At 36.7% G+C, this 24,680-nt stretch overlaps 1 protein-coding gene across 17 annotated transcripts in view; it reads right to left on the reverse strand.

The window, feature by feature from the left end:
* Positions 1 to 24,680, reverse strand: part of PDLIM5 (PDZ and LIM domain 5) — a 223,796-nt gene that overhangs the window by 126,949 nt on the left and 72,167 nt on the right. For 16 of the 17 annotated variants that reach the window (XM_037020076.2, XM_037020074.2, XM_037020078.2 and 13 more), the window contains exon 3: positions 20,647 to 20,798. In XM_037020076.2, coding sequence (XP_036875971.2) covers positions 20,647 to 20,798 — 152 coding nt within the window. Of the gene's footprint in view, positions 1 to 20,646; positions 20,799 to 22,749; positions 22,830 to 24,680 lie in introns of all 17 variants that reach the window. The other variant, XM_073237285.1, reaches the window with a different exon arrangement.

Here is a 24,680-nt window from a genome sequence, read left to right on the forward strand (position 1 = left end):
TGTAACAGTAGAAAAAACTTACCAGGTATGAATTTGTTTCTAATTAAATAAATGACAAGACACCATATAGGTAATGCCTTAAAACTGTTTGTCTCAAAATAAGAGTGGAATACATTAGCAAGGCATCACAGTGTGGTAGTGGAGAGGCATAGCACCTAGTCATAACAGATTCACCACTGACTCAATGTCTCCCTGGAAAATGGGGAAAATAAATAAATAAAGAGTATGTGCCTATAGTGGGTTGAATGGTGGTCCCCAAAAAAGATATGTCCATGTCCTAATAACAAGACTCTGTGAATATAACCTATTTGGAAAAAGGGTCTTTGCAAATATAATTAAGTTAAAGATCTTGAGATCTGAATCACCCTGGCTTACCTAAGAAGACTCTAAAGCTGATGGCAAGTGTCCTTATAAGGAAGAGAAGAGCAGAAAGACACACAAAGAGGAGGAACTGAGGCACCCAGGAAGGCAGAGGCTGGAGTGATGAAGCCACAGCAACGCTGACGGCCACTGCAGCTGCGCAAAGCGAGAGCCATCCTCCCCAAGAGCTCCCAAAGGGACTGCAGCCATCCTGCCACCTGGCTTTCAGGCTCTGGACTCCAAAACAGTGAGAGAACAAACTGCTGTTGTTTTACCACCTAAGTCCATGGTCATTTGTTACATCAGCCACAGAAAACGAATACAATATCAAAACGTGAGTGTTGAAAGGATTTGCTAAGATGGTGAATTCAAAGCATCTTAATCTATAAATATACAATAAATTTTAGCAATTATTATTAACGAATGAATTTTTAAGATGGGCAGCATTTCTACATGCAAATGTCTGTTTTTACACTTTTCCAGGGAAGAAATGTTACATATTTCTTTCCTCACTGTAAAATGATCTGCCAAAAGGTACTTGATACCCCAGTAAAAATAACTTAAAAAATTAGCAACTGTAACCATTGAGCTTTGTTTTTAGGAAAGACAAACAAATTCCTCTTTTAATGATTTTCTCATTTATTTCACTAGCTTGGGCTACAGCTAAATATATTAGTAGCTTTGGAAGAAGTACCATTCACCCTAAACCTATTAAATAGATGAAATACAAGGGATTTGAGATCATTAGTAATAGCTGGAATTATAAAAACAGGGTGAATTGTTTAATAAAGAAAAGGGGGGGGAAGGAGCCAGGATGATGGTATGAGTAGGGCAGCAGAAATCTCCTCCCAAAATCATATATATTTTTGAAAGTACAACAAATACAACTAATCCTAAAAGAGAGACCAGAAGATACAGTACAACAGCCAGGCTACATCTGCATCTGCGAGAACCCAGCACCTCACTAAGGGGGTAAGATACAAGCCGCAGACCAGCAGGACCCAAGTGCCCCCCACCCCAGCCAACCGGCGGGAGGAGAGGAGTCGGAGCGGGGAGGGAGTGGGAGCCCAGGACTGCTAAATACCCAGCCCTAGCATCTGCACTGAGAGCGCAGACACACATTGCATGGTATGCTGAAAATTAGGGAAACGGACCAGTAAAATCCACAAGCGGGTCCCCACAGCCAGCGGCCTTGGGACAAAAGAAAAGCGAGTGCTTTTTGAAAGTCTTAAAGGGACAGGGGCCTCACAACTGTGCGGAAGCGTCCTGGCAAACTGAGTCCAGCAGCTGGAAATCACGGGAAACTCCAGGCACCCTAACCCCCAGGGCGACAGTGCACCTCTGAAGCCCCTCACAGCAATAAATAGCCTTCTATCCATTCACCATCCAGGGTGGACCCGCCATAGCAGGGCAGCAGCCTGAGTGCAGGCGCGCCCACAGCGGTCACCCAGAGCCTCCTCCGCAGCCTCCCAGGCCAGACTCAGAGTTCCCGCCAGCACGCAGAAACCCAGCAGAGACAGAGGAAGACAGAGGAAGCCGGGACAGGGCACGAAGGGTCACTGTTATCGCAGGAGAGCACACCTGGAGCACTTGCCAATCCCACCAGGCTCTGGGCTGCCCTGACGACTACCCCACCCATGGCGGCTGAGGAAGTAAAACCGGAAGCTGCTCCTCATGTGCGGGTACCTAGCACAAGCAGAGAAGGGCAAGGCACAGGAAGGAACATTGTTCTCCCAGCTAACACATGTGTCAACTGCCTAGGTCTACCTCTATCACCATGAAAAGGCAGAAGAATTTGATCCAGCCCAGAATTACCAAAACGACCCGTGAGAGGGAGCCTGGGGAGATAGATTTAACCAATCTTCCTGAAAAAGAATTCAATATAAAGGGGGTCATAACAATGCTGATGGACTGCAGAGAAATATGCAAGAGCTAAAGGAACAAGTTAGGAGGGAGAATACAGAAATAAAACAATCTCTGGAAGAACTTAAGAGTAGACTGGATGAGGTGGAAGAGGCCATTAACGGAACAGAAACCAGAGAACAGGAATACAGAGAAGGTGATGCAGAGAGAGATAAAAGGATCTCCAGGAATGAAAGAATACTAAGAGGACTGTGTGACCAACCCAAATGGAACAATATTTGCATTATACAGGTACCTTACAAGAGACTCACCCCAAACCCAAAGACATACACAGATTAAAAGTCAAGGGATGCAAAAAGATATTTCATGCAAACAATAGGGAGAAAAAAGCAGGTGTTGCAGTACTAGTATCAGACAAAATAGACTTCAAAACAAAGAAAGTTACAAGACATAAAGAAGGACATTACATAATGATCAAGGGTGCAATCCAACAAGAAGATATAACCATTATAAATATATATGCACCCAATACAGGAGCACCAACATATGCGAAACAAATACAAACAGAATTAAAGGAGGATATAGAATGCAATGCATTCATTTTAGGAGACTTCAACACACCACTCACTCCAAAGGACAGATCCACCAAACAGAAAATAAGTAAGAACACAGAGGCACTGAGCAACACACTACAACAGATGGACCTAATAGACATCTACAGAACTCTACACCCAAAAGCAGCAGGATACACATTCTTCTCAAGTGCACATGGAACATTTTCCAGAATAGACCACATACTAGGCCACAGAAAGAGCCTCAGTAAATTCAGAGATTGAAATTCTACCAACCAACTTTTCAGACCACAAAGGTATAAAACTAGAAATAAATTGTACAAAGAGAAGAAAAAGACTCACAAACACATGGAGGCTTAACAACATGCTCCTAAATAATCAATGGATCAACAACCGAATTAAAATAGAGATCAAGCAAGATATGGAAACAAATGACAACAACAACACAAGCCCCATCTGCTGTGGGACTCAGTGAAGGCAGTTCTAAGAGGAGAGTATATAGCAATCCAGGCCTATTTAAAGAAGGAAGAACAATCCCAAATGAATAGTCTAAAGTCACAATTACTGAAATTGGAAAAAGAAGAAAAAATGAGGCCTAAAGTCAGCAGAAGGAGGGACATAATAAAGATCAGAGAAGAAATAAATAAAATTGAGAAGAATAAAACAATAGAAAAAAAATCAATGAAATCAAGAGCTAGTTCTTTGAGAAAATAAACAAAATAGATATGCCACTAGCCAGACTTATTAAGAGAAAAAGAGAATCTACACAGATCAACAGAATGAGAAACGAGAAAGGAAAATCATGATGGACTCCACAGAATCATTAGAGAATACTATGAAAATCTATATGCTAACAAGCCGGAAAACCGTGAAGAAATGGACAACTTTCTAGAACAATACAACCTTCCAAGACTGACCAAGGAAGAAACAGAAAATCTAAACAGACCAATTACCAGCAACAAAATAGAATTGGTAATCAAAAAATTACCCAAGAGCAAAACCTCCAGGCCAGATGGATTTACCTCAAAATTTTATTAGACATACAGAGAAGACATAATACCCATTCTCCTTAAAGTTTTCCAAAAAATAGAAGAGGAGGGAATACTTTCAAACTCATTCTATGAAGCCAGCATCACTCTAATACCAATACCAGGCAAAGACCCCACCAAAAAAGAAAACTACAGACAAATATTCCTGTTAACATACATGCAAAAACACTCGAAAGAGTATGAGCAAACCAAATTCAAAAATACATCAAAAGGATCATATACCATGACCATGACCATGACCAAGTGGGATTCATCCCAGGAATCAAGGATGGTACAAAATTCGAAAATCCATCAACATCATCCACCACATCAACAAAAAAGAAAGACAAAAACCACATGATCATCTCCATAGATGCTAAAAAAGCATTCGACAAAATTCAACATCCATTCATGATAAAAACTCTCAATAAAATGGGTAGAGAGGGCAAGTACCTCAACATAGTAAAGGCCATATATGATAAACCCACAGCCAACATCATACTGAACAGTGAGAAGCTGAAAGCTTTTCCTCTGAGATCAGGAACAAGACAGGGATAGCCACTCTCCCCACTGTTATTCATCGTAATACTGGAGGTCCTAGCCACAGCAGTCAGACAAAACAAAGGAATACAAGGAATCCAGATTGGTAAAGAAGTCAAACTGTCACTATTTGCAGATGAAATGATATTGTACATAAAGAACCCTAGAGACTCAAATCCAAAACTACTAGACCTAATATCTGAATTCAGCAAAGTTGCAGGACACAAAATTAATACACAGAAATCTGTTGCTTTAGTATACCCTAACAATGAATAGCAGAAAGAGAAACTAGGAAAACAACTCTATTCACAATTGCATCAAAAAGAATAAAATACCTAGGAATAAACCTAACCAAGGAAATGAAAGACCTATACCCTGAAACGTACAAGACACTCTTACGAGAAATTAAAGAGGACACTAATAAATGGAAACTCATCCCATGCTCTTGGCTACAAAGAATAAATATTGTCAAAATGGCCACCCTGCGGAAAGCAATCTACAGATTCAATGCAGTCCCTATCAAATACCAACAGCATTCTTCAATGAACTGGAACAAATAGTTCTAAAATTCATATGGAACCACCAAAGACCCCAAATAGCCAAAGCAATCCTGAGAAGAAAAATAAAGGGGGGGATCTCACTTTCCAACTTCAAGCTCTACTACAAAGCCACAGTACACAATCACAGACAATTTGGTACTGGCACAAGAACAGAGCCACAGACCAGTGGAACAGAACAGAGACTCCAGATATTAACTCAAACATATATGGTCAATTAATATATAATAAAGGAGCCATGGACGTACAATGGGGAAATGACAGCCTCTTTAACAGCTGGTGTTGGCAAAACTGGACAGCTACATGTTAAGAGAATGAAACTGGATCACTGTCTAACCCCATTCACCAAAGAAAACTCGAAATGGATCAAAGACCTGAATATAAGTCATGAAATCACAAAACTCTTAGAAAAAAACATAGGCAAAAAACTCTTGGACATAAACATCAGCGACTGCTTTATGAACATATCTCCCTGGGCAAGGGAAACAAAAGCAAAAATGAACAAGTGCAACTATATCAAGCTGAAAAGCTTCTGTACAGCAAAGGACACCATCAATAGAACAAAAAGGCATCCTACAGAATGGAGAATATATTCATAAATGACAGATCCGATAAAGGGTTGATATCCAAAATATATAAACAGCTCACACACCTCAACAAACAAAAAGCAAATAATCCAATTAAAAAATGGGCAGTGGAGCTGAACAGACAGTTCTCCAAAGAAGAAATTCAAAGGCCAACAGACACATGAAAAGATGCTCCACATCGCTAGTCATCAGAGAATGCAAATTAAAACCACAATGAGATATCATCTCATACCAGTAAGGATTGCCACCATCCAAAAGACTAACAACAACAAATATTGGAGAGGTTGTGGAGAAAGGGGAACCCTCTTGCATTGCTGGTGGGAATGTAAACTAGTTCAACCATTGTGGAAAGCAGTATGGTGGTTGCTCATAAAACTAAAAGTAGAAATACCATTTAACCCAGGAATTCCACTTCTAGGAATTTACCCTAAGAATGCAGCAGTCCAGTTCGAAACAGACATATGCACCTCTATGTTTATCGCAGCACTATTTACAATAGCCAAGAAATGGAAGCAACCTAAGTGTCCATTAGTAGATGAATGGGTAAAGAAGAAGTGTTACATATACACAATGGAATATTATTCAGCCATAAGAAGAAAAAAAATCCTAACATTTGTAACAACATGGATGGAGCTAGAGGGTATTATGCTCAGTGAAATAAGCCAGGCGGAGAAACACAAGTACCAAATGATTTCACTCATATGTGGAATATAAGAACAAAGAAAAAACTGAAGGGACAAAACAGTAGCAGAATCACAAAACCCAAGAATGGACTAACAGTTATCAAGGGAAAGGGTCTGGGGAGGATGGGTGGGAAAGGAGGGATAATGGGGGGGGGGGGAGAAAAGGGGGGGTATTATAATTAGCATGTATAATGGGGGGCGCGCACCGGGATGGCTGTGCAACACAGAGAAGACAAATAGTGATTCTACAGCATCTTACTACGCTGATGGACAGTGACTGTAATGGGGTTTGTTGGGGGGACTTGGTTATGGGGGGAGTCTAGTAAACATAATGTTCCTCATGTAATTGTAGATTAATGGTACCAAAATAAAAAATAATTAATAAATGAATGAATGAATGAATGAATGAATGAATGAATGAATAGAAAAGGGAAAGGGCTCATTACCCAATAAGTGAAATATTGCCCCAGGTAATGTATAGCTATTGAAGCACAGTATTTCTTCTAGCCCACAGAGACACATCAGCCACTTAAGCATTCCATGAAGTGTACTAACCAGGTCAGGCCCCCAAACCTTTTCTCGCCTAAAAGGTAAAATGTTATCACTAAAAGTGCCTTCCCACAGGGCTATGGCCTACTAACAAATGGTAGGCAAATGAGAAGTAAACATAAACCCTTTAAAGGCCCAAAATGCAGGGCCTCTGATTTGTGTTGGAGCCAAAAAGGGACTCTCCGTTTAAATTAATCTCTTTTGACTCCACTCAGTTATCAAAACAGTAGATAAAACTGGAACAGAAAGTGCAAGAGAACAGCATGCCTCTCCCCTTCCCAGCGCACCTGCCACACCTGAGAACAAAAGTTGAAGAAGTAGAACTCGGAGACTCTGACCCTGTAATGGCACAGTTTATGTCATTCATTGGTAAGTGGGGCCCAATAAATATCAAACTAGGACCAGTTAGGCACAGACTCCAGCTCACAGGGGAGGAAAATGATCTGGATGGACAGTTGTACTGCCCATCAGCATCCTCTGCAGGTGGGCGAAGAAGATGTGTACGGAGGCTCCGGTATCACAATGGGCAGAGGCAGTAGAAAACAGAATGAATTACCTCACTTCCCAGCTGGCAATGGACACAAGAAGGGGCTGGGTATAAAGGAGTTGCCCCACAAAACTGTTCTTGCCCATCTGTGGGTACAATTTAGTGTAGTCTGATTTAGCATCACACACTTATCTCATTAGTCTCACTTAATTCTGTACTTCCATTTCCTAACTGTTGGTAAAAGTATTTTTAGGAAATTTTCACCCTCAGATGCACTATTCAATTCAACAAACATTTTAGCACCCAGCATGGGCCAGTCTACAGGAAAGGCCAGAGCATATTACTGTCAACAAGATAAGCATCACCCTTGCCCTCAGGAACTTACAGTCCAGTAGGAAAGGCAAATGGAGGTTTATACTAATGAGATGATTTTTTTTCTCTTAAGGCCAAAATGTTGGAAGAGGTGTTTCTGTGTTAAGAGGCACTAAGTGTAGCATGTGGGATTACGCTCCTAAATATAGATTATGTAATGGTTCTAGAATGGCCCAGTTCTGACCTTTAGGGAAACTAGGGAGCTGCAGACCTCACCAGCTCAGGTGAATCTATCGCAAATAGCTGTAGAAATACAAATGGAAGACTGAGTATACAGTCAAATGGATATGGCTCTCCCAGAAGTCTGCATCATTCTGATGGCCTCTCACACCCACTTGAATTACAGGTTATGTACTTACCTGTCATGCCTTGTCAAACAGCCCTGCAGCCCTTTTAAGGCAGGGACTATGTCCCTGCCTTCCCCCACAGTAAATGCATGGGAATTAATGTAGACTCACATCAATAAAAACCTGACTAATGTTTGTTAAAATAATGGGTAAATAAGTGTTACTCATGGGAAGAAAGAAGAGAGAAAAACTAAACAAAATGAACAGAACAGTTTTAAATAGGAGATAAGTGACAGAAAGGAGGCAAGGTGGATCAGCATAGCCGCTCAACAGAAAGTTATTCAACCAGCTTCAGAACTACTGCCTTCACCAATGAACATTTTTGTCTCCACCCCAACTCTCTCTAGCCCAGGCCTCCATTAGTTCCTGCCTATACCCATGAAAGGTTCTCCTCATGGACTCCTTTCTTTCTCCACCCACCACCTACTACACACAGCTAGAATATCTGGGCTCATCCTCCTGGCAGTTGACCTTAGGCATTGTTTTCCTCCATTTCCTTACCTTTAATGGAATAACACAATCCGTATCTCAAGAGTTCTTGAAAGGATTAAGTAAATTATATGTAAAGCATTTAAAAGAATGCCTAACATATGGTACCTGTTCGATAAATATTAACTCATTATTATTATTAAATCTGTTATTACTGCATTGCAAAACAACTCTTCAGTAGTTTCCCTTTACTCAGTACCAAAATTCAGAATTTTCCTTATAGCAATTGAGATCTTTTATAATAATCTGAACCTTCTTCACCCTCTAGCTATCTCCTACTTTTCCTGTTCCCTCAAAAACTATACTTCACTGAAGTGTAAGAATAGTGTGGCTTTAAGCTGTCCTCTCTGCCTAGAATGAGTCCTTTTCTCCATCAGCTGAACCCCTGGCAAGCCCCTATTATGTATTCAAGCTTCAGTACATGAATTACCTCATGGGTCATCTTGGCTGCCTCCTTCAGACACCTTCTTCTATGTTCCAGATGTCGATCGCACATACCCATATTCTGACAATATTCAACTTGTATTATAAAAATGTTGTGACCTCTGTGTCCCCAATTTTCCCCTACATTTCTCCATTCTCCATGTTAAGTCCTCTTTAGCCAACAAATGCAGTCAGCAGCCTAAAGCACAAAGACAATCTACAACATAAAGGAACTTGGGGTGTGAATTATATATTACATATTGATACACATGCATTAAGTCACAGAAAACTCTGTTCATCTTGTCCGTCATTCACATACTGCTGAGATTTTTACAGTTCTTTCAAGTTTCTTAATTTATGTTTAATCCTAATACTCAGCCCAGCTCATCTCATATCATTTAACGCCTGAGAAAATGAGCATTTTTGTACTAACTTATAATTTACCCTGTACTTTAATCACAGAATCATTCTGAACTAGGACCTCTCTTCTCTAGGATCCCGGTGAACTTTCTCACTGCCCTTAGTCTAAAAAATCCTGTCTTTTCAGCACTTGAAACTTCAGATGCCTCAACAATGGTACTCCACTCCTTCCTGCCATCACCATTCATCCTACCTGTGTGTGTGTGTGGGCGGGGGCTGTACTTCAGTATTTTTAAGGTCTCTATGTCCACTGAAACTAACACAAACTTGTTTCCTATTTCTGTAATTCAATTACATATAGTTTATTCAAATTCCAGTCATGTATAATTTACATGCAAAAATCAAAAACAGCACAACAAATTTTCAATAAAGGAACAATTCATTTGACCCCCTGGAGTTAATACTTTGGCTCATTGGAGCAAATAGAATTCTCATTAGAAAATGACATCTACATGAACATCATAGAATCCATGAAATTTAAAAAAGAGATAGTGTTCAATATTTCAATGTGTCAAAGAGATTGAAATCCTACTTTGAAAGAAGCAGTTAACTATCTTATCTTCAAGTACAGAAATGCTTTTCTTAAGTTTCAGTAACCAAAAATATTCTCAGATACAAAAACATTCTGGACTAATAAATAATCCATTATTTCAAAGCATAGTCTATATAATTCCAGTAAAACAAAAGAATCTGGAAAATCCCTTGTATTCACTGCAACAGGATGAATTACACAGGAAAACAATGTTATAAACTTCATTCAAAACAGGCAAGATAAAGGCAGACTCAATTATAACTCTGGTCACTGATTTCAGGACTATTATCTATGGATTTTTATTGTAATGCAGAAATCAATTCTTGATGTATCACCCAAGAAATTAAAATTCATACACACACAAAAATAGATGAATGAAAGACTATTTTTCATGAGCATTTATTTATACTTGTGAGAAAGGCTGTTAATAGGGGCCATGGCTGGCAAAATAAATTATTAGGACTAGTAACATTCAGAAACTTACTTACAAAGCTTATTTAGTATGAAAATGCAGGCTTTAAAATACATTAAAGAAAAAGTAAACTACCAAGTTAGACAGTATAAATGCTTCACTGCATATGTGTTTTGCACACTTGAGCTATTTCAGTCTTTGAGAACTTAATAGTGACAACAGCCACTGGGAACAGTTGGCAGTAGCTGGAAATTCAATCCTTTCAAAAGCTCTGTGATCAATGGACAAAATGTTTATCTGAAACACCAAAGAGACTGCTGCCATTAAATATGCAAGAGTGACCAGTTTGTCACTCTATTTAATCATTTATTCTGAATTACTTCTAAATTTGTCAGGCAAAGGCAGCAAAAATTACTGTATTTTTCAAAGGAGCATTCTCTATAGATCAAGGCAACAAATATTCATTGAGTACCTTCTATGACCAAGCCATAGTGGTAGGCACTGGAGGATGTGATAAACAGAACATTATTTCTGCCCTTCACAGTTGGGAATGATTTTCTTGCCACTTAATCAGAATGCACATTTTATCTTACTCAGCTATTTCTTTTTATACAAGCAAATACTGTATGTTTCTCATTTTAAAACTCTGAAATAAAGCTTTTTTTCCCCCTTCCTTAAAATGATAACAAAGGTTAATTTGGTAGAATCTGCTGTTGCAGAAATACATACAGTTTTTTTAATTTGCTAATAAGCAGATGAGATCAGGAGAATCTTCTTGTTACTCTACTGTAATTTACTGTTCTTTATTCATTTCATAATTTTAAGTTACTCTTCTAATGTTACTCTACTCCTTCAAGTGTCCTGTTGTATATGTCTTTCTGTCTCTGCCTCCCCATTCTCATGTTTTCTATCCTCAGTCTCAAATTCCCTTGGATGTCCCTGCTTGTCTGCCTCTCTACTTTCAGACAGCTTAAAATGTTTTTGGCCAGTGGTTTTCAATCTGTGAAACACATATTGAGCACTAGAGGCAACTGGCACATAGTTGTAAGTTTTCACATTTGACCCATGAATTAATCTGTATGCTATGTACTGTTTGAAGTCTGCTAAATCACATATATATTTGGATTTTTAAATAAATGTAGATTCTTCTTCATATTTATAGTATATGCAATTACTAAAAATATAATTGTTACCTTAATGTGGTACGGGAAGAACTGCCTATGAAAAATTGACATAAATAAAAGAGTCCTTATTTAGGTTAGAAACCAGTGCCCTACACTGTGAGCTCCTTGAGGAGAGGTGTAAGGACTTCTTTCTATCCTCCGTGATCAGAACAGCAAGTGTTCCATTAGAACATGCTAAACAAATGTTTAAACAGAAATGTTTAAGATACAGGCATTAAAACTAGGAGTTCTGCCTCACCCCACCACCACACCCTGAGGCCATGTTAATTTATTCTATTAACTCACAGTCTGCTCTGAGCTACATACAAATGAACTGAACAGGTGGGAGATTCAGAAACATGAGTCTTTCTGATCTGGAGAATGGGGTAGATGGCCAGCTGCTTACCAAAGTACAAGCAGGAGAAGATACAAATTCGTGATACAAGGTGTAGAGCTCAGTTTTGATCATGTTAGGTTTGAGGAATCTGTGAGACATCCACAAGGGAGGCAGTTCTGGTGACATGCTCATCCCAACACATGCCTGGGGCCTGGCCACCTTCACACTACTTCAGAGGGTCTTCCTATGTCTGAGAGCTCCTCCTCTTTCAGAATCTAGCCCAAGGTTCAGCACCACCAGAAAGCCTTCCCACTTATATGGTGATCTGACTTCTTTGAACCCCTGGAGCACATTTTGTCTCTTCTTATCCCAATGAAGAGATATAAATTCCTTAAAGCACAATCATAAATCACTCCCTTTAATACACCCTTTACAACTGCTAGTCATAAGGTAAATCTGGAGTAAAAGTCCAATTATTAAATATTTGGAACATTATAAATTTTTCAACTAAAGTAACTAATCACAGTGTTGATGACAGATTATAAGAGAACATTATTTCTAAAAGTTTCATAAAAACAGTCCAGAAGTTAGAAATTTAACTTGATTTTAATAAGTTGCTCAGGAAATTAAAAGGAATTCATATGAATTAGGAGGGAAGAATGAGAGAAAAGATTTATTTTTTGTTTATCTTTCTAACTTAATCCACAGCAAAAAAAGAATTACATCTGCATTGTTCCTCTAAGGAGAACAAGAGGAATTAGAATAAGCAAGACTAGGTGTGTACTGGTTCCTTTTTGCTGCCACAAATGATTGGTTAAAACAATAATTTTGACCCAAAGCAGTATTTAGCTGGCAGTAAGCATGTTTGTAAATCTACTAATCTACTGCACTCTTTTAAAAATCCATAATTACAGTGTCCCATCAAAACCACTCACTCAACTAAACAATCCTTTCTTCCAACACTTGCATCATCACCTTTCTTTCTCAGAAAACCACCTACCTGACTGCCCTCTACTTTTCTCCTTATTTCCTCCAGTCACACCCATTTTGTTGCTAAGAAACAAAATAAATATGAACTCTTGGGACTTACTTTACAATAGATACTATGTTCATAGTCACTTATCACCTGAGGAGAGAAGTAGGAAGACAGGAGAGAAAAGTTAAGTCCTAGGTTCTACATGAGCTATTTCATTTAATCTTTGTAACAGCCCCAGAGAGCAGTTATTACTATGTCCGCTTACAAATGGCTACATGAAAATTAGTTATATGACTTGCCTAAGGTCACACAGCTACAAACTGGTGGAACCAAGGTTTGCACAAAGTTTGCCTAATTTCAACACCCATGTTACAACCATTCTCCTCCTTTATATCTCTATTTTGGTGGCCTTGTTTAAATATTCTGCACATACACAAAAATCCTACACATTAAAATTCTGCAATAAAGCTTTAAAATTGAACAGGTTTTAAATGTATTCTTTCCTAGGGTTGTTTTCCCAAAGGATTACAGATTGAAATAATATTTCCTTTAGAGGAATAAATAAGGCTTATATGTTAAGAAATAACCATACAATTTCAAGTTCAGAGAGAAGAATTTCAAACTGCAAAATACACCCTGATGAACCTATACTTACCAAATCTATTGTCTAATTGCTACAGACTATCAAAAAGATGAACTCTAGCCTTCAAGTTCATTTTCAACAATCTTGATCCCTACCGAATTGAAGAAAAAGAGATAAGATAAATACTTTTTTATGTCTGCTTATTGATTTAAATTGACAGTTACAGTCTACTTTCCAGATGTCATATTGAGCAAAAAGTCCTAAAAAACATGTATTTTTTAAAAATTCTGGAATCCTTTCTCATAGAATGCATAGCTAGAAGCCTGCTTGAAAAACTGTATCTTTAAACTTTAATATTGAAATAAATTAGGAAATACAGTCAACATGCTAATAAACTTCAGAGGAAAAAATAAAAGATGATATTCTGATTTAGGAAAGGCAACCATATACACAAAGCAGCAATCAACTGTATGGTCCTGTGAGTGGCCCACAAGCTATTTAGCCTCCTTTTTTTCTTTTACTCTCATTCAAATATATTCATTTGGTCTATGAAGACTGCATTAAAAAAGAATGTTAAATGCCAAGAGGAAAAAAGTAATCTGAAATGGATAATGTGCAATTCAATAAAAAGAAAAGATAATGGTACTACTATCTTTTAATTCACATGAATTGAAATACCCCAAGTAGAAAACTGAAAATTTTGAAAAAAAAAATCCTTTCTAAAATCTTGTCTCTATACCATTAGTGAGAATGAGTAGAGCTGAACCCATAAAGCTAATATTAATAGTATGTTAAGCAATCCATTAAGAAGAAACACAAGACAGCTAACAGCTTCAGTCTGGTTCAACAGCTTTTTCTTTTTTTCTTGAAACTGAATGTGCCTACTAAATTATTCCAATCTGTCATTCATTAGTAGTAGTTGGACCTCTGACAACTTTTTTGTTGTTTGAAGGATGAGGAAAAAGTGGGAGGCAGAAAGAGAAGACATCAATATTTTTCAAAACTCAATCCTTGTAGATCTTTCACTTCCAATCATACTAAATGAAGTCTAAGGAAAAAAATAAAACACCACACATGCCACTAAAAAAATGTAAAAAACCAGGAAGATTAGAAAAGTTATATATATTCTCTGTGATTCCAAGAGGATTAATTTTAAAATACAAAATAAGGACAAATACATAAAGGATTTTTTAATGATCAAATGCTGTTTGAATATCCTTCTGTGACCTACCTTTCACCTTAAAGTCAGCAGAGTTGTACAAGTCACTTTGCTAACCTGGCAGAGTTTAAGATACTTCCAATAAAGAAAGTCCAATTTCCTGATTCTCTCAGCCAATATAAGCAAACTTAAAGTGAGTTTGATCTAAGAGCATGCTCTTATCCATTTATAGATGAAAAACCAGAACAAGAACCAGAATTTAAGGGAACTAAGAAATCACCCATGACCTCATTTTATAATCAAGAAAATGGAAGCCCAGAAGTTCAGCAACTTGCCCCATTTCCTACACTAAGTTAGTGGCAAGTTTATCTATGCCATGCAGAGAATTATTGAAAAAAAAAAATAGTCAAAAATCCTACTCATAGAATCCAACTCTAATATAGTTAACAGTTATTAGACATGCAAGCTATAGAAAGTAATTTTCATCTTTTATTAACTGGAATAATGTAACTTTAAAAATGATCCACTTTGACTTGGATTCAAAAGCATAGGCAAAACACATTGATAAGTTAAAAGAAAGCATACTGGTATTTGCCTTATTTCCCCAAAAAGGAAAAATAATTTCAAATATAAGTGTTCATTGTCCAGGTGTAGTACTCTTAGAATCAGTTCCAGTTGCAGAAAATTTTTTTCCAATCCTTTCCAAGGATAAAAGACAAATCAAAATGAAATCTTCCATACCTCCACATTCATTAGATACCCAGACTACAATGAGTCAAGTCTTATTTTTTAGATATGATAGATATATTTACTACATACTCCCAAATTAGACTAGATAGAAAAAGTACTTATAAAATAGCTTTAATTATAAGGAAGCATCTTTACCTTTTCTTACTTAAATCCTATTTTAGGATTATTGAGGTTGGGTCTAAAGACCAATTAAATATACATACACATATATTTTTATTAACAGATGAATAACAGTAATACCTAATGCAAAAACAAATCTGCAAAACAAAATTGCTGGTTATTTTCATTTCAAAAACAAAGATGGTTTTCTCTCTTATAGGGATTCTTGGATGAAGGTGAGCAGAAATCAGCAAAAGTGGTCATCTACCAGTGTTTCTACATAACTGGAAGGAAAAGGCAGTGCCACCTCTATTGGCACCTGAAATAATGTAACTTTAAAAATGATCCACTTTGACTTGGATTCAAAAGCACAGGCAAAACACATTGATTATTTAAAAGAAAGCATACTGGTATTTGCCTTATTTCCCCAAAAAGGAAAAATAATTTCAAATTAAAGTGTTCATTGTCCAGGTGTAGTACTCTTAGAATCAGTTCCAGTTGCAGAAGAATTCTTTTCCAATCCTTTCCAAGGATTTTATCAAAATGAAATATTCCATACCTCCACATTCATTAGATACCCAGAATACAATGAGTCAAATCTTATTTTTTAGATATGATAGAGATGTATTTACTACATACTCCCAAATTAGACTAGATAGAAAAAATACTTATAAAATAGGTTTAATTATAAGCAAATATCTTTACCTTTTCTTACATCTATTGGGGAGATGTTTGATCTGCCTTCTAGACCCTCCCTCCAATAATGAAGTCCTTTATCTCTCAAATCCTGCTATAAGACTGGCAGAGCAGCTATAACTCTCCAAGCTTTTCTCACCATTTTGTATAGGCTCAGGGAAACTTTAATTTGATTACAAACATTACAGTGACCCACAGGCGCTACAAATGGAGACCTCTACACATTTCCCACTACCTCTCTGAGCCTACTTATAGCAATCTGCCTTCACTCCTTTCAAGGAATCTAGCTGCTTTCAAGGAATATAGTTGGAGAAACTGAAATACTATACATGGAGTAATTAATTACATGGGCAGTATTGGGTTACTAACTAACTAGCTTTATTTGTATGACTATTAACTATTTAGTTATATTTGTATATGATTTATGGAACCTGCCTTGTTATTCCTGGTTGTATCTAGTGATAATTAAATGCTGAATCAAATGGCATAAACCTATCTTAGGAGTTCAGAGGGGAAATAAAAAAAATGAGTTAAAATCCTTATAAAGACTATGAGTAGATGATGAGATTTGATGTGGGATTTGTGGATGAAGAGGCATGTATTGGCAGTGAATAGGTGGAGAGGCATTCCAGATGAAGCAAATTTCATGAGAGGACATAAAGGTACATAAGGGACAGTAAGAAATCAATCTTAAATAGTAAAATGGTATTCATGATGAATAGTGCTATCAGGAGAGGACAATTTAAATGGACCTAGGTCTACTAGAGAACCCAATCCTCTGAGCAGAGAACTCAAGTCTGGATGGAATCTTATAGTGTGTGTTATACTGGTACCCAGCCTGGGTACTTTGGACCCCTTCTACCAGTTTGGTACACCCATCCCCAAGGTGCTCCTTGCATTGCTGCTAAAGGCTCACACCAGCAATTATCTGTGGAAGCAACGGAAGCTACCTTCCAGCCCTCCCCTACATACATTCTCTCTCTCTGTTTTCCAAAATAGTGCTGGCCCATGATTAACAAACACAGGGGAAGACAACAAAGGCCCAGTTCTCTTGCCTCAAGGCAGAACAGAATCTATGGTACAATTTTGTTTGCAAATTCCACCCTAGATCAAACTGAAGCTACACATCCCCTGAGACCACATCCTTGATCATCTCAGTTTCTTCTGCTTCCCAGTTCTTCTTCACTCACTTCTTTGTAACATTTGAAAGAACTCCCTTAACATATCACCTGCACATGAATCCCATCTCATGTTCTGCTTTTAAGGAAAACAGACTAGACTAAGACAAGTCTATATAGGAAAGTACTATATATTCATGAAGAAAAGCACATGCTTATGAAGAAAACAGTCACACAGAGGAAGTACGATTATAGATCAGTTAGTGGAAGGGAAAGCAGAGCACTCTGATAGGTGAAAAGTGTGATAAAGAGGGTAAGGTGACTAGAAACCAGTTAAGGATGCTGTTGTTCAAATTCAGAAATAAGTAGGGAAAAAAAAATTTGCTTTGATATGAGAAAGAGAAGGAACTTAAGAAGAAAATGGTCTTAGTATAAAGAATTGAAAATAACTCTTCAAAGTTTTTTTTTTCCTTAAAAGGCAAAAAGTATTTCCTTGGTAGCATTGCCAATGTTATACCATAAATTCTCTTAAATGAAAATCTCTTTTCACGCTGGCAATACCTAACACAAGAAGTGTTCAAAAAACATTAGAAGAATTATAATGAATACAGCAGAACTCTAAAATTCTTTCATATTTTGGATCCCTGAATATCTATATTCAGAAATATGAAGACAAGATTAAGTAGTATCTCCAAATGTTTATACAAGTTAGAGTTTATATTAAGGAACTTAAAAGAATCTTTATTAGAATCAGTAGCAGATTACTTAAATTGGAAATGCATCCAAAAAGGGTAACATCTGTTTTTCATCTATTTTTATGGGACTGAGAAGTGTTTTCAATAGAAAATAAGATACTGGGTCCTGGGTCATAAAATAGCACAATGTGGAAACAAGTGGGTTGGTAAGAAAGAAATGATACTCAGCTCAGGAAAAGAGATTATATCCTACATAAACTTTCAACTTTAGGATTTGAGAAACAGCCCGTCACCATGTATATTTGTTCATTTGACATCTCAGACTTCTTGATTCTGGTTCCCTTTCAGAATTCATATTTAGTAAAAATGCCTATAAATAAAAATCATAACTTTTAATTAATTACTAACAATTTTTTGTCTACATCTCAATATACATAGAACAGAAAGGATGCTACAGAAATAAAACTTCTTAGGCAAGATTATTTTTATTTATTTATTTTTGGGGGGGCTGTTCCTTTTTACTGAAAATTTCAAACATAAACAAGAATTGGTAAAACAGTATAATGAACTCTTGTGTATCCATGACTCAGCTTCAACAGTTCTCAACAACTGGCCAGTCCAGTACTGTTTCATCTGGTCATCCCCCAACCTCCTTATTTATTTATTTATTTATTTATTTATTTATTTATTTTTTATTTTTTATTTTGTTACCGTTAGTCTACAATTACATGAAGAACATTATGTTTACTAGGCTCCCCCCTTCACCAAGTCCCCCCGACAAACCCCATTACAGTCACTGTCCATCAGCATAGTAAGATGTTACTTGTCTTCTCTGTGTTGTACAGCCCTCCCCATGCGCCCCCCCACATTATATATGCTAATCGTAATGCCCCCTTTCTTTTTCCCCGCCCTTATCCCTCCCTTCCCACCCATCCTCCCCAGTCCCTTTCCCTTTGGTAATTGTTAGTCCATTCTTGGATTCTGTGATTCTGCTACTGTTTTCTTCCTTCAGTTTTTCTTTGTTCTTATGTATGTGCCAATTTGGTACTGGCACAAGAACAGAGTCACAGACCAGCAGAACAGAATAGAGATTCCAGAGATTAACCCAAACATATATGGTTAATTAACATACGATAAAGGAGCCATGGACATACAATGGGGAAATGACAGTCTCTTAATAGTTGGTGCTGGCAAAACTGGACAGCTACATGTAAGAGAATGAAACTGGATCATTGTCTAACACCATACACAAAAGTAAATTCAAAATGGATCAAAGACCTGAATGTAAGTCATGAAACCATAAAACTCATAGAAAAAAACATAGGCAAAAATCTCTTGGACATAAATATGAGCGACTTCTTCATGAACATATCTCCCCGGGCAAGGGAAACAAAAGCAAAAAGCAAAAATGACCAAGTGGGACTATATCAAGCAGAAAAGCTTCTGTACAGCAAAGGACACCATCAATAGAACAAAAAGGTATCCTACAATATGGGAGAATATATTCATAAATGACAGACCCAATAAAGGGTTGACATCCAAAATACATAAAGAGCTCATGCACCTTATCATTCTTTTTACACACATTAAAATGTATAGCTAACAGCTATCAAAATTAAATTACATATAACCTTTGATTCAACAGTCTCACTAAAAGGAATTTCTTACACAAAATAAAAACAAAGAAACAAAACCAGAAAGGGAACTGGTTAGAATGTCATGATACATCAAGGTAAATCTGTAAGTCTAATAAATTCATAAAAATTTTCTCTATTCAGTTTTAAGACCAAATTGAGACTCTTTCAGTCAAGTACATACACGTTACCCTGAATATATCCTTTTAATAGTCCCAGGAGAGACTTCAAAAAATAAAATTCTATAGCCAAATACATTTGGAAGGTACCACATCCTCTCAAAGATTTACAGAACACACAATTTATGAAAGACTAGAGGTATTTTTCAGGGGAAATGATGTTTTCTAAATTTTACAGACTGAAGAACACTTTTGTAATCATCAAAAAGAGGACTTGTTTTAAAATCCTCCATAAATACCTGGTAAATGATAACTACCTTTCTTATAAACCTAAAGGTTCAAAACTATCATTCAATCACCCTCTCTGCATTCCCTCTTTCTCCATAGCGGCCCCTCCAGCCCCATGATACTGCAGTGGTTTCAATTTTATAATTCATAATTACCACAGGGAACTTACTGAATATATTTTTTGGTACTTACTTCTAAATATTCTGATTCCTATCAGTATTTTTAACAAGAAATCCATGGATTTAAATGCAGGTCAATTGTTGGGATGCTCAAAATACCTGATATAATCAATGAAATGATTAGCTATTTTATAACTGAGGCCAGAGTAATTTAAAAAACAAAACAGAACTGTTAAGTTCAGAAAATCCGGACTTCAAAACCTGGGTACATTAAAAAATACTTTTCTACCCAGGAAAAAAGGCAAGAAAATAAAAGCTTTATGACTTAAAAAGAATACCCTCCAATATACTGGCTAGAATATTCAGTCCAAGTTTTGCCTTTCATAAGAATTCTTAGCCTGTATTCCACTGAGAAATTTCTGGAATTTTTTAATTCTCTGAAATTACAATTTTTATGATTACGTGAATACATTCCTTTTTATGGGGGAAATAATCCAAAGCTTTCACCAATAACCATATTGCTCAATTACCCAATTTAAGAGCCATTATATTTTAACTTACCTACTTAAAACTTAACACTTTTTAACTTACCTACTTAAAACAGTGGTAGCAGAAACACTTTTAGAATCAGACACACACAAACACATTCCTCAGTGTTTTTTCTCAGAGTCAAACAAAAAGCAATTTACCTTTGCAAAGTCATATTCAAAGAGCCTGTACAACCCTTAATCTTGTTCTGGGCTTCAAGATGAGTCATTCCATGTGAATTTATTCCATCAATGCTGAGAACCACATCGCCTATTCTCACATTTGCCTGCGATGCTTTGCCGCCATCTTTTAGCTGTAATAAATATATTTCATTAGCAGTGTCACTCTTTAAAAAATAAATAATAATAAACACAGGTGAAAATTACACTTTTATAGCAAAAGAAAAACATGGACATACTATCAGACAAACTAATAAAAATTATCTTGCTTAACAAGTTAAAATTCAAATGAACTTCACATTCATTTTCTTAAATTATTTGCTCTCTAAAAACCTAAAATGATTTTGAGAGAGGTTCCCTGATAATTCCTCCATTTCTTTTTTGTGTTAACAATAGTGTGTGATTGTTACAAATGAGGAAGAGAAGTAGCCAAGGAAATGACATTTTAGCAGATGAAAAGAGTAAACTTAATAGGGTACTTAATACTCCTTTATAAACAACATTTTAAAACTCTTTAAGCAGCTATTTTTATTTGCGCACAAACAATACAGAGGATCTACTGAACAATCATTCCCGTTGAGTCCACTCATACCCAGTGTGGGGGCTGAATTCTTTCAGATCATGGGCCCAAGTATCTTTTTAACTGGATGTACTTCCTGTTCTAGGCATTTAGCAGGAGGAGAAGGAAACTGTTGTGACTGAGACTGTCAGACTTTTTTGTGTACACAGTCTTTAATTACAATCTTTCTTCTCTTCTCTATTAAACTTTCTATGTATTTACATTATTTTGTTTCATCTCTTCAAATCTCATGTGTGTTTCACTGCTCCAAAAGAAGCAAATAAATATAAAAATCCAGTGAAATGAAAGATGATGGGATTTTAATATGATACCTAGAAGCATGGAACAAGTACAATAAAAAAAATATTCTAATTCAAATGACAAGGTCAGAATTCAGTAAGTATAAACAGATCACACTGAATATTGGGTCTTTGAAAGACACAGGAGACTAGGCCCAAGAAAAGAAAGAAAATAAACAACAGTCCTCTAATAGGTAAAATTAAAGATTATATTTATATAGAGTTTCTATTTGGGATGATGAGAAAATTCTGGAAGTGGAGCTGGCTGAAAGCTGCACAACACTACACATGGAGGAAATGCAACTGAATTGTATATTTAAAAATGGGCAAAATGTATAACTTTTGATGTGTATACTGTTTTTAACCACAATTTTTTTAAAAACTCTAAAAAAGTTAAACATTTTGGAAAACATTTTATTGAAAGTACTTTTCACCAAAAAAAAAAAATCCCTCAGCAAACTCAACAAGAATTGAGCGCTGGAATTCATAATTTGGAAACAAAGCAATAAATACAAAGGATACTGTATGTTCAGTTAGATTTTGATTACCATAAGTTGGCAATTATTTCCTTATTTCTTGGTTTTTCTAAGTCTAAATAGCTTGCATTTGTTTGAAATAGTAATAACTTTCTGTCATCAGTAAATCTTGTACATATTATATGACAACAGCCATAAGTGTGCATGTATTTCATAAAAGCACGATGTATAGGAAGGAAACAGCCACGGGAGACCCCTGGGTCAAGCTTGGTATAAATCAAACTAATCACGAGCAAATGCTTCTCCTTTGATCTTTAAGTGCATTTTCAGTATTGTTGTCCAACTTTCCATAAACTTAATTGTAGCTATATGCTTCATTAAAAACACTGCTTCGTGGTCTCAGTTACGTTGCAAGCATACATGGCTGCACACGTTGGAAGTACCTCTAAGCTTCTGTTTACTAATAGAAAAATAGTAAATTCCAAGAAGGATGCTCTTCAAGAGAATGATCTCTTTACTGAGTCTCCCCATTAACTTAGGTAAGAAAGGCACTAATATCAAAGACCTGTACTTAGGCTAAAACTACTAGTGATGCATTTCAACCCTTTTATTTATAATTTTGGATTACATGAAATTTTCTCTTGAAAAGGAAGTCCAATCTTCAGCAAGCAACCTGGTAGACTGCCAGACACTGGGGGAGTATGGGAGGATGTAAGGAAAAAAAAGTTATCACAGACTTGGGCTGCCCCACCTTTTGACTAGGAATACCCAGAGGTAAATTTTCTTGAGTCATTTTAGAGAAGATGCTCCACTCAACAGTGTTTTTCTGCCCTGAGAAAGAAATGACCAGAAAAAAGAATTAGGATGACTTACTGAGCACCAACAGTATGTCAGGAACTTGGGGAGGCCCTTTGTTGTTCTTTACCACTATCAGGTAGTTTTATTCTGTTTACAGATGGGAAAAGAGAGCTTCAAAGGGATTAAATGACTTGCCTACGTCCATACAGCAAGTAAGAATACAGTACTGAGCAGAGGCTTTGAAGTTAAGGAAACATAAGTTCACATTCATAATCTGCCATCTATTAATTGTGGGACAAATGTGCTATGCCTCTCTAAACTTCACCTCTCTCTCCTTGAAAATGGGGACTAGAATTCCACTTGCCTCACAGAACTGTTGAGCAGATTAAATAAAACACCAGCAAAACACAAACCACACAAAGCAATGCTCACTATTACAGTATGGTACTAGTTCACACAGGCTGAATGCCTACTTCAAGAACCTGTACACAGAGGAGAGAAGACAGCTTTTCAAACTGACCAGTCAGACCTCCGGACTTTTCGCTTCCCTCCCTAAAGAAAGACCACACATCCCTCCTTCATTCATTCTCTTCTTCCCACTGCTTCTCTAAACTTAAACTTTCCCCTCACTCAGCAACAGAGCTTGAAAGACCACAGAATCAGAACCCCACCTCACCATGTCCACTTTCCCTGCATGCTACTCTCTAAGTCTGCATTTTCCAAACTCCATCCCCTCACAGCACCACTCCACAGGACAGTTCGGTGTGGCCACTGATCCAAGAGCCCAAAAGGTAAGAATCAGTAAAGTGATGTTGGTACAGAAGCCTTGAGTTGGAGGTCAGGGAAGGAAAGAGAGTGAAAAACAGAGCAAGGGGAACAGAAGAGGGCACGAGTAGAGGATAGACTGGTAACCAAGACCAAGAGAGGACACAGGGTCATGAGTGATGTCAGGTTGGGTTAACTAGATCCAGGCCTACTCCCTGGGTGTGTTGTACATCCATGCGCACATGCACAAAATAATATCTATACTGAAGAGAACATCAAAATAACAACCAATTATAGAAGAAAGAAGATTTTATGCTTTGGTTTGAAGAACTAACTTAAATGACTATAATTTACAACTATGATATAAAGCCAATTAACTCAGTAGAACTTATGTGTGCCATTAACCATGTCATTAACTTTATTGTACTAAAATATAAGTTTTAAGTAAGTTTTGCCCAAATTACTTAGCCTCCATACAAACACATGGTTCCAGTAGCATTTCTTCTGTTTTTAAAGTAGTACTACATATTCATAAAACTGCAATGGAAATCGAATACTAATATTTCAAGACAGCACAACAGGAAGATCTCAAAATTATACTAAATAGAAAAATTATCTTATCCACAAAGAAACATGCTTTTTGAGATTCACAAATATACCTATTAGGCTAACCCTTCCCTGTAGCTATTACCTCTTAAGAGCACATCACAAAAACAAACCAATCACTGAACTCATAGAAAAAAAAATGAAATCAATGAAAGCATTATAGAGATTTCATTTTTAAAAGTTAGAGCCCAATATAGTATATACCATTTTAAATAAGTCTAATTACCTAAGGTTTCTCTTTAAAACAAGTGTTTAATACAGCTGCTATGTTGCCCAAAGCTTTTTCATAGAGGCAAAATGTTTAGCCGTAGAAACTCCAGTCTTAGAATTTTCTAATGAAATGTATCCTTCCAAATTATAGAGAATCCTCAACATGCACATAAAAACCTCTATCTGCCTTCTCTATGAAATAAACCAGTAGTAACAAACCTCATAAATATCAGCAATAGAAATATTTATTGAAAACATATATGCCCAAGTATATCACAGAGATCATTTTGCAATATAGATAAT

Source organism: Manis javanica, chromosome 5, assembly GCF_040802235.1.
Source record: "Manis javanica isolate MJ-LG chromosome 5, MJ_LKY, whole genome shotgun sequence".
Lineage (NCBI taxonomy): Eukaryota > Metazoa > Chordata > Mammalia > Pholidota > Manidae > Manis > Manis javanica.